This window comes from Herpailurus yagouaroundi, unplaced genomic scaffold, assembly GCF_014898765.1.
Source record: "Herpailurus yagouaroundi ecotype Mexico unplaced genomic scaffold, PumYag 199, whole genome shotgun sequence".
NCBI classification, from domain to species: domain Eukaryota; kingdom Metazoa; phylum Chordata; class Mammalia; order Carnivora; family Felidae; genus Herpailurus; species Herpailurus yagouaroundi.
This window is the reverse complement of record NW_024412430.1, coordinates 4326387-4337541: the sequence shown is the minus strand read 5'-3', so window position 1 is coordinate 4337541 and position 11155 is coordinate 4326387. Positions and strand designations below refer to the sequence as shown.

At 37.2% G+C, this 11155-nt stretch overlaps 1 protein-coding gene and 1 long non-coding RNA gene across 2 annotated transcripts in view; one reads left to right on the top strand and one right to left on the bottom strand.

Annotated features, from left to right (window-relative positions):
- The window catches only part of VPS13A (vacuolar protein sorting 13 homolog A), a 265687-nt gene that overhangs the window by 24244 nt on the left and 230288 nt on the right, over positions 1-11155 (top strand). Inside the window, exons 6-9 of the mRNA XM_040449254.1 lie at positions 7755-7864; positions 8543-8602; positions 10527-10586; positions 10765-10845. Of these exons, the coding sequence (XP_040305188.1) occupies positions 7755-7864; positions 8543-8602; positions 10527-10586; positions 10765-10845 (311 nt within the window). The remainder of the gene's footprint in view (positions 1-7754; positions 7865-8542; positions 8603-10526; positions 10587-10764; positions 10846-11155) is intronic.
- Positions 1167-2272, bottom strand: LOC121013607 (uncharacterized). The gene is made up of 2 exons (XR_005782803.1): positions 1502-2272; positions 1167-1275 (listed from the first exon to the last, which is right to left on the bottom strand). It is a non-coding gene; the product is annotated as an uncharacterized LOC121013607 (long non-coding RNA).

Here is an 11155-nt window from a genome sequence, read left to right as displayed (position 1 = left end):
CGCGTCAGGCTCTGGGCTGATGGCTCGGAGCCTGACGCGGGGCTCGAACTCACGGACCGCGAGATCGTGACCTGGCTGAAGTCGGACGCTTAACCGACTGCGCCACCCAGGCGCCCCATTTTCTTATTTTTTTAAACGTTTGCTAATTTTTGAGCAAGAGCACGTGAGTTAGGGAGAAGCAGAGAGAGGGATCTGAAGCAGGCTCTGCACTCACAGCAGAGAGCCACTGCTGAGCTCTCTGAGGAACCCCAACTTCTGTGTTTTATTTCTAACATTATTCTGATATGGTCAAAGATGGTACTTTGCATGATACCTATATTTTTAAATCTAGTTAGACTTAATTTGTGTCCTAATATGCGTTCTGTCATGGAAAATGTCTTAGATGTACCAGAGAACAGTGGGTCTTGTGTTTTAACCATTCAGTTTGTGTCTTTTGAGTAGACTGTTTAATCCATATCCATATATATGCATACATATGTACATATATGTGTGTATATGTACAAATATAAATATGAACTAATATTGGTATATTATATATATATATATTTTAATGGTTTATCTTTGAGAGAGAAAGAGCATGTACATGAGCAGGGGAGGGGCGGAGAGAGAGAGAGAGGGAGAGCAAGAATCCCAAGCATGTCCTGAGCTGCCATTGCAAAGCCCGATGCAGGGCTCAAACTCACAAACCCATGAGGTCAGGACTTGAACTGAAACCAAGAGTCGGATGCTTAACTGACTGAGCCACCCAGGCACCCCAGATCCATATACTTTTAGAATAATTACTGATAACTTACAGACGTACTTCTGTCCTTTTGCCATTTGTTTTCTGTGTGCCTTATTTGTCACTCATTTACTGCGTTACTCTCTGAGTTTGGTTGACTTTGTATAATGAAATGTTTAAATTTTTATTTCGGGGCGCCTGGGTGGCTCAGTCGGTTAAGCGGCCGACTTTGGCTCAGGTCATGATCTCACAGCCCGTGAGTTCGAGCCCCGCGTCGGGCTCTGTGCTGACAGCTCAGAGCCTGGAGCCTGTTTTGGATTCTGTGTCTCCCTCTCTCTGACCCTCCCCCGCTTGTGCTCTCTCTCTGTCTCAAAAATAAATCTTAAAAAAAAAAAAATTTAAATTCTTATTTCATTCATCTCGTGCATATTCTATAGGTATTTTCTCTACGGATACCCTGAGAATTACATTTTTGACATCCTTAAGTTAGAACACTTTAAATTATACTAGCTTAACCTCAGTAACATACAGAAACTGTACTCTTTCACATCTCCCTCCTCACTTTTTTTTTTAATTTTTTTTTTTAATGTTTATTTATTTTTGAGACAGAGCATGAATGGGGGAGGGGCAGAGAGAGAGGGAGACACAGAATCGGAAGCAGGCTCCAGGCTCTGGGCCATCAGCCCACAGCCTGACGCGGGGCTTGAACTCACGAATGGTGAGATCGTGACCTGAGCTGAAGTCGGACACTCAACCGACTGAGCCACCCAGGCGCCCCACCTCCTCACTTTATTAAATTGCTGTTGTCACAGAATTGCATCTTTATATATTGTTGCCGAAAACAAACTATTTTGAATAGATTAGTGTCTTAAATAATTAGAAAACAACAGGCTGAGTTACAAAGCAAAGTTACCATAATACTAGCATTTAGACTAAGAAGTTTTTTTTTATAAGTACATTGGTCTCTCAAAGCATGTAGAATGCAAAAAGTGGAGTTACAAACCACTGTTATGGTAACGATAATTGATAATTGCAGATGTGTTATCTTTTGTTGGGATCATTGTTGTTTCATGCAGTATCTCTGGTTATTGTGTAGGGAAGGTCTGGTGACAGTCTTACTCAGCTTTTATTTATCTTGGAATGTCTTTATTTCTCCCTCACTCTTAAAGGGCATTTTTGCTGGATATAGAATTCTTGGTTGAAAGATTTTTTTTTCTTAGCACTTTCAGCAATTTGGTCCATTGCCTTTCTGCCTTTTTTCTGATGAAAAATCTATTGATAAAATTATTAACGATCCCTTCCATGTGATGAGCAGCTTCTCTCTTGATGTTTTCAAGATTCTCTTTTTATCTTTGGTCTTTGAACGTTTGTTTATAATTTGTATCCTTGGGTCTCTTTGAGTTCTTCCTTGGAGTTCTTTGAGTTCCCTAGGTGAATATAATCATGTCTTTCTTTAAATGTGGCCAGTTTGCAGCTAGTGTTTCTCATTTTTTAGTTTTTATTTTTTAAAGATTTTTCATTCTTTAGTCATCTAAACACCCAGTGTGGGGCTCGAATTTACAACCCTAGATAAAGAGTTGCACACTCTACTGACTAAGCCACACGGGAGTCCCTCAGCCAGTATGTCTTCAGATATTCTCTCTGGCCCTTTCTCTGTCTTTTTTCCGTCTGGGACTCCCACAGTGCATGTGTTGGTCCACTTGGTGTCCCCTGGGTGTCTGTTAGGCTCTGTTCACTTCAATTTATTTCTTTCCGTTCCTCAAATTTAATAATTTGTTGTTGTTGTTCTGTCTTCAAGTTTGTCTATTGCAGTCTCCCTTTGAATCTCTATGATGAATTTTTCCTTTTAGTTATGGTACTTTGCTGCTTCTGAATTTTTTTTTTTTTTTTAGTTTTTTTCTTTATAGATATTTCTATTTTTTCATTCATTATTTTATTGATGTTCTCCACATCTTCCTTTAGATCTTTGAGCATCTATGTGACAGTTGTTTTAAAGTCTGTCTAGTGGGGCACCTGAGTGGCTCAGTTGGTTCTGGACTTTGGCTCAGGTCATGATCTCATGGTTTGTGAGTTCAGTGCCCATGTCCAGCTCCACACTGATGGTGCAGAGCCTGCTTGGGATTCTCTACCCTTCTTTTCTCTGCCCCTCCCCACTTGCACTCTCTCTCAAAATAAGTAAACAACAGCAAAAAAAAATGTAGTAGGTCTGTCATCGTATCTTTTTCAGGAATAGTTTTTGTTAACTTATTTTTTTGTCTGCTAAATGGGCCATATATTCCTGCTTCTTTGTATCGTTGGTGATTCTTTTTAAAATCTAGATATTTGGATATAATAATGTGATATCTGTGGAAATGAGATTCACCCCCATTCCCATTGTTTTCTTTTTTTTTTTTTTAAAGCTTTTTTTTCTTTTTCATTATTGTAGGCTATCCCTAGTCCAAGGATCAGTCTGAGGTATAAATGTAAGGTATTCTCAGGACTTTGCTGAGCCCAAGCCTATGCCTTTCCCTGAATGTGTATGGTCACATTCTTATTTTCCCTGCATATGGAGTTGGTTTTGAATGTCCTAGTCTGTAATGTTTTGCTCACAAATGGGGAGAAGAGAACAATGAAGGGGGACAAAAACAAAAAAGGTTGCGAGTCCTTTAAAAGCCCTGGATGTCGCTTTGGCTGGAGAGGGAGGGGCTTGCAACAGTTGAAAAAGGTGCAGTGACCACAACCACCCTTCTCTGTGATCAGGAGCAGCAACTAGCCATTAGAGCACAAATCTCCAAATATTTGGAGGATGGGTCCTTTCTTCCCACCTTGGTTCCTGCAAGTTGAGTTGCAAGGTGCTTCAGGAATGTGTGCACGGCTGGCTGCAGTAGGCCTGAGAATAGGGGCCCGGGTGAGCTGCTGCTATGGTAAGAGCTAAAGTGGATGTGAATGGAGTGCAGTTTACATTCAAGCCTTCTCTGCAAGTTGCAAGTTGCAAGCCTTCAGTAGATTCTGGAGTTCCAGAATCTTTACATTAGGCACATTTTGCCTATTGAGTTATCTAGCTAGGAAGACAGATTCTTGGTGTTTTCTACTCTGCCATTTTCCTCTTCTCCAATCCTTTCTTTACTAAGTCTCCTAGGCTTTTGCCTTTTAAAAATTATTTTCATCTTCTCAAAATAATACATATACATAGATTTAAAAGTTAGTAAGTAATATTAGTACCACAATTTAGAAATTCTGTCTCCTGGCTCAGCTCCTAAGCCTGCTCCATATAGATCTGCTTTTAAGTTTTTTGGGGTTTTTTTGATGTTTTTATTTACTTTTGAGAGTGTGAGTGGAGGAGGGGCAGAGAGGGGGACAGAGGACCCCACGTGGGCTCTGCACTGACAGCAGCGCTCCTGATGTGGGGCTCAAACTCACCAACTGTGAGATCTTACCTGAGCTGAAGTCAGATGCTCAACTGACTGAGCCACTCAGGAGCCCCTACTTTTAAGTTTTAAAGTGTTTTTGTGGTTACTTCCATGCTACTATATAAGATGATCACATCCCTATTACTTGATTCATTATGCTTATACGTTATTTATATAGAGAGGCTTCCTTTTATGGACTGTAAGGTTGACCCATTTTTCTGTCTTTCTAGTATAATTGCATGTTTGGTTAAATCAGTATTCATTGTTTATGTTGTTATGGCTATATATAAATGTTTACTACTGAGCCAAATAGTATATATGCTCTGATTACATATGTTTTTTGGTGCAACTTTATTATTTCCTTGGCAGTAGTAGGTGGATGTAGGGTGATTATTATATAGAAGTTTTTCTTAACGTGTCTGGTTTCAATGTGATGGATCTCCTTGTATCTGTAAGTACATGGTTTTAGAGTCTGCAGTCTGTTGCGTGTATTTTCTTCGGAAGAAATTCTTGCTTCTCACTAGGATGGGAAAAGGATAGTTGTATGGCTGTGTGGACTAAGGGAGGGAGGATACCTGGAAGTCTAACTACTAATTACACCAGACTTAAGCCAATCCTTGTATTATCATCCTCTCCCTGCCATTTATGTTCTCTGAGGACTCCAGTTCCTGAATCTTCCCAGGATTCTGGCTTTTGACTCATCTTTATTATTGGCCTCTCCATTTATTATAGGTATTTAGAAGAATTTCTTCATCTCTGCTAAGTAGGTTAAGGCCATCTGCATTCTAGCTTCCAGACTACTGAAGGTATATCTTACCTGTTTTTTTCCTGTACTCTTTCTTGACCTTGGGGATTTATCCATTTTCCCCCTTTACTTTTGCATTAATGAGGTCTTACTGAGAAGTAGAAAAATAGATAACAATCCACCATGTTTAATCAGAAGTCCTTATTTTTACATTGGTCTAAAATTAGAAACGTTTATGCTTAAAATTCATTAGTGATAGCTTATTGTTATCAGGTAGAAGTTTAAACTCTTCAGCGTGATATGTAAAAGTTCATATGATTTGAATCCTATTTACCTCTTCAGCCTTATTACTGACCCCATCCCTTTCTCCCCTATTCTTTTGTTCTAAACATACTGACCTATTTATAGTTTATTGAGTGTATCAGTTTCTCTGAATATATCTCACTTTTACTCTATCTAACATAATTGTGAGTTACCAGCATTGAAATGATAGTTGAGGTGTATGATGTGGATGAGATTCCCTGAAGCAGCAGTAGAGGAGAGGAGAAGAAGTCCTAGGACTGAGCCTTAAGGAAATGTAACCTTTAATGATGGTGTAAAAGAGGAACACAGAAAAAAAAAATCAAGAAAGAGTGATGAGGGGCACCTGGGTCGCTCAGTCAGTGGAGTGTCTGACTTGGCACAGGTCATGATCTAACAATTCATGAGTTCGAGCCCCACATTGGGCTCTCTGCTGTGAGTGCAGAGCCTTCTTTGGGTCCTCTGTCTCCCTCTCTCTCTCTCTCTCTCTCAAAAAAATAAACACCAGGGGCGCCTGGGTGGCGCAGTCGGTTAAGCGTCCGGCTTCAGCCAGGTCACGATCTCGCGGTCCGTGAGTTCGAGCCCCGCGTCGGGCTCTGGGCTGATGGCTCAGAGCCTGGAGCCTGTTTCCGATTCTATGTCTCCCTCTCTCTGCCCCTCCCCTGTTCATGCTCTGTCTCTCTCTGTCCCAAAAATAAATAAACGTTGAAAAAAAAAAATTAAAAAAAAAAAAAACACCAAAAAAATAACAAAAAAAAGAGTCATCAGATAAGTAGAAAGAAATTTGGAGATTATGATTTCATGGGAAAAGTGTGTTTTAGGAAGCAAAGAATTTATCAGATCCTAACGAGGTATTAGGTAAATTAAAGAAATAATCATTTTATTTACGTCATGCATGTCATGGGTCACTGAGTGACGATTACGGAAAAGGAACTTCTGTTTCTTCCAAAGTTGGAGACAAGGTCATCTAACAGTAAAGAGAGCAATGGAAGGATTGTTAGACTTTTGAGGAGAATCAGAAAGAATTTGACTTAGTTGTTCCAGAGCATGTGAACAAGTTGAGTGGAGAAATGTAGTAAGTGGCTGTTGGGATGAAGTTGGTGATACTTAATTTATAGTAATTTCAGTCCTGTTGTGATTTTTCTCTGGTGCTCAGCTGGCAAGGTTAAGCATGTTGATATAAAAAGTAGAAAGTTGGTTTTATTCAGGGTTGGAGCTTTATTGACAGAGGAAAATGAGCAAAAAGGAATAAAAGGGTTGAAAATGTTGGTGAAATAAGACATTATGGAATCTGTGCTGGTTAAGGGATTCAGAAGGAAATACTGGGTAGGGAAAGAAAGATTTAAGCATTTAATTGAATGACTGAATAGGTTTATAGAGTAAAGGATTTTATTAGGATGTGGTGTCGTATTCAAAGATTAAAATGCTCTGTCTTCAAAGAGCTTTTATTTTGTTTACTTATTCTAAAGTCTTTTTATATTTAATATATTTACTTACCCGCTATTCACTGACACTTGGATTTGATGTAAATATATCTTCATCAGCCTGTCCTCCTTGGCCAGTTGAATTAGTAGTGGGTCATGAGAGGAAAAAACAAATACTCTGTATGTACAGTGAGACAGGACTACAAATAGAAAATGAGATAGCTTTCATTGACATTTTCAAATGGAGAAAAAAGGGACAGTAACCCGTGGTTATCAAATGCATATTAAAAAAGAACTTAGCGGTGTGCTGGGTGGGTGACTCAGTCGTTTAAGTGACCGACTCTTGATTCTGGCTCAGGTCATGATCTCACGGTTCATGAATTCAAGCCTTATGTCAGGCTCTGCAGCTGGTGTCACAGAGCCTGCTTAGGTTGGGATTCTCTTCTCTCTTCTCTCTTCTCTCTTCTCTCTTCTCTCTTCTCTCTTCTCTCTTCTCTCTTCTCTCTTCTCTCTTCTCTCTCTCTGCCCTTCCCCTACTTGCACCATCTCTCTCTCAAAATAAATAAATTAAAAATGGAAGAAATTAGGAGTTTCAATACTTTGTTTTTTCTATTCCCCTGGAAAGTTTTGAAACTGGAGATAGTTAATATCTTTTTTAGAAAATGAAACAAATGATGAATTTCCTTAATTCTTCCTTGAAAGAAGAAAGGATTGCCTATCTTCCTGTTCTGGATTCATCAGGAGAAGAAGCATATTCAAGTATTTCATACATCAAACCACAGACAATTTGTAATAGTATCACTAATTTTAAGGGCAATTCCTTGTTACTGTTTCTGGCTTTTCTAATTTAAGCCTATTAGAATTCTTACCAAATAATCTTCATTGTTTTCCAGGTCTTTATGGACCCAGGTATAGTTGTAAAATTTAATGGCAGGAAGTTCTAAATAGTTGGCTTTAGTTTCATTGAAAAAGTAGATTTTGAATCTATTTGTATTTGGTTGCCTTTGAGTCTTTGGTGTGGAAGACTTTGGGAAAGGATGCTCTTAGTGTTCTGTTTATAAAGACAGATTTTTTTCTTTAACACGGTGATGTTTATGTTACCTCCATATGTGGATGGATATTTATAGAGTATATTTTTCATTCGAGTTAAAAAAAAAAAGTATTTGCTATTGTAGAAAAACATCAGGTGGAGAAACCGGACACTTTCACAGAAAAATTAATTACTCAGATCATAAAAAATCTTCAAGTGAAAATTTCCAACATCCATATTCGTTATGAAGATGATGTAAGTATTTTAATAGGTGAAACTTATTTTTATATTTTCATATATATACTTTATGGTTTGTTGACACCTGCTCTGTTGTGGCCAGCCTATTGGATGCCGGGAAGTGGAGGGACACAGATCTGAAGGTGACCTGATCTTTCTGTTTTGTAATCATAGTTTCAGTTTGCAGTGTTTAATGCCTTGATTACAGTTTGCTAAAATGTTCAAAAATCAGATAATGAAGGAAAATGCCTTCCTCTATTGCAGTCACCTTGGGTAGTTGGGCATTATGTAGTTGGCGAGTCACGTATTTTTAGAATACTTTATATTTGCCTCTTGGAAGTTATATACTGGTCTAGGAATCAGTAGAGGTAGATTTAGATTGTTTATCTCAAATAGATCCTGTGTCTCTAAAATGCATAATTATTGGCTTCTCACAGTACTATTGTGAGGTCAGTTTTTTGATAAACTGGTCTTTTATACATTGAAAAATACAAAGATTTATTATTGTGCAACACTAATACATTGATACTTAAAATTTTAATTAATATTGGGAAAAACACAGGAATAAAGGTTGTTCTAAAAAGTAGTAAAATGTTTTTGAGTATTTGAAAAAGAATGTTTTCCAGAAAACGAACTTTTTCTGTAATTTTGTTTAACCACTAAAAATCTGAGTAAAACTTGCTCTTTTCTCTTTAGATCACAAATCGAGACAATCCGTTGTCATTTGGTATTTCCCTTCAAAATCTCAGCATGCAGGTACTTTGTTTAAAAAGCAGTTTAACCATATTGTGCAGTTCATCAAGCTATTAGTGTTCTTGTATGCTAGCATCAAAAATAGGTGTCTATGTAGAATTGGTATAGAAAGTGCATAAGGTAGATTGGAATTTGGGGTAGGTAGTTTAACATTTCAAAAAATGTTTGATAATCAAATTTAGTTTAAAAGATGAAGGCCTATTATTTGCAGAATATATTTGATATTTTTTCCTTAAAAAATCCATTTCTTAAATAAATACAAAATAAAAGTAATGTTTATTTCAGAAACCAATAAATCATGAAAAACATAAAGAAATCACTCATTTTCTTACCACCATTATTAATATGGTGGCAAACTTGATTCCTGATTTTTCAAATTGAGGAATTTTTAAAGTATGGGAGCAAATAGAGGATTATGAAACCTTGTTGCATCAATGTTGTGGACAGTTGAGGAATCTGTCATTTGGTTTATATTTTGAATACTTTTAAAGAATAAACTGTTAGGAATAAAGTTTAAAACCCTTTTGTTTCCTACTCTTACCCTTCTCCCAGAGATAAATTTTTAAACTTTGGTATAATATGTCAATTAGAAATGTATAATACCGGTAGGTTTTTAAAAGTTTACATGAATACTTTACATGATTTTTCTACAAATTTTCATTTTCTCTTCACAGTGTTAATATTTACTTGTGTTGCTACATGTAATTCAATTCAGTTTAATTGCTCTGTAGTATTTCATTACATGCTTTATTTATTTATATCCATTGAGTTTTTGTGTACAATTTCTTCTTAAAACAACCTACTACAAGCAAAAAAAGAAAAGCCAAATTAAAAGTTATTCGCTAAAGTTGGGTGGGATAAACTGTCAAATGCTGCTGTTAGTTTGAAAAAGAAGGATGAGAATTACACTGGGTATGGCAACATGTGGGTCATGGGTAACTGTGACAGAGCGGTTTTGACCATCCCCTTTGGGAGACCTTAGAAACTGGTCCCCTAGTGCAGACCTGTTCAGTTAGAAACTCAGCTGGGGGCCCAGCAATCTAGGGTTTAGAAAGCCCTCCAGGTGATTTTGATACACACTAAAGTTTGAAAGTCACTGTTGTCATCTGTTCAGTTCTCTACCAGAAAATGAAAACCATCTTTGTAGAATAAGCATCTAAACACTTGATTGCCCTCAGTGGCTTCTCATTGCTATTAGAATAAAGTCAATAGTGTTGTTTTAAAATAGTTTTAATCTATTTTAATCTGACCCCTGGTAACATCTGGTTTCATCTCTTTTGTTTGCTTTATGTTCTCTGGCAATACTGGGCTTCTTCAATTCCCTGAACATGTTGTATATTTGCATGTTTTCCTACTCTGAATCATATTGCCTACTAACCTTAAAATCAATAATTTCCAAATTTTTTAAAATGTTTACTTATTTTTGAAAGAGAGTGGGAGTGGGAGTGGGGGGCGGGGAGGAGCGCAGAGAGAATTGGAGACACAGAATCCCAATCCCTCTGAGCTGTCAGCACAGAGCCTGACATAGGACTCAAACCCACGAACTGTGAGATCATGACCTGAGCTGAAGTCGGGTGCTCAACTGACTGAGCCACCCAGGCGCCCCTTAAAATCAGTAATTTCTATCCATATATCATGTATTAGTCATCACTTTCTCCATTACCCGCTGAGTTTGAGGCTCCTACATTATTCTGAGAACTGTGTATTTAACCTCTGTGGTGGCACTTACCTGTTTGTAATTGCCTGTTGACTTGTTTGCTTTTTCAGTCACCAGTGAGCTCTTTGAAAACAGAGACTTTGTTGTGGTTAATATCCTTTCACTGAAGGTTTTCAAGGACATTTTCATGGGAAATTGGTCAAGGGCATGTTGATAACAACTTGTCAGCCATTTCATGTGCTGTGACACTTTCACTGTTTTTATTTTCAGACAACTGATCAATTCTGGATTCCATGTTTACATGATGAAACTGAGAAACTCTTTCGTAAGGTAAAATAAATATCCTGTCAACCCATAGACTTGATAAAAAAGACTTTTATTAAGGATTCGTGTGAGTTTTTACTTGCTTAACTTGATTATATGATTCAGTGATTTGAGACTTCTGAAAATAGCGTATGTTTATCATTTAAAGAAAATGAGATGTGTAATAAACTTGATTTATTTTCAGTTAATCCGATTGGATAACCTTTTTGCCTATTGGAATGTGAAGTCTCAGTTGTTTTACCTTAATGATTATGATGAATCATTGGTAAGTAAATCTTTTTGGGATGTGTGTATATGCTTTTGTTAGTATATTTTGCATTTGGTTTTATTCATCGTCATTTATTAACATACTGTAGTTTGTGGTCTTTTTTCCTAGACAAAATCCATTAGCAGCATTTGCAGAAATATGTGAATATATATGTGCCTGTACACAAATGTGTATAGACCCTTTTTTTTGTATAATTGACGATTTTGTATAATTGACAATTATATTTACATATATATACATAATTTCACGTGTGCACGGTAATGGTTCAGCATTTGTATGTAACGTGAAATGATTACAATAAGTCTAA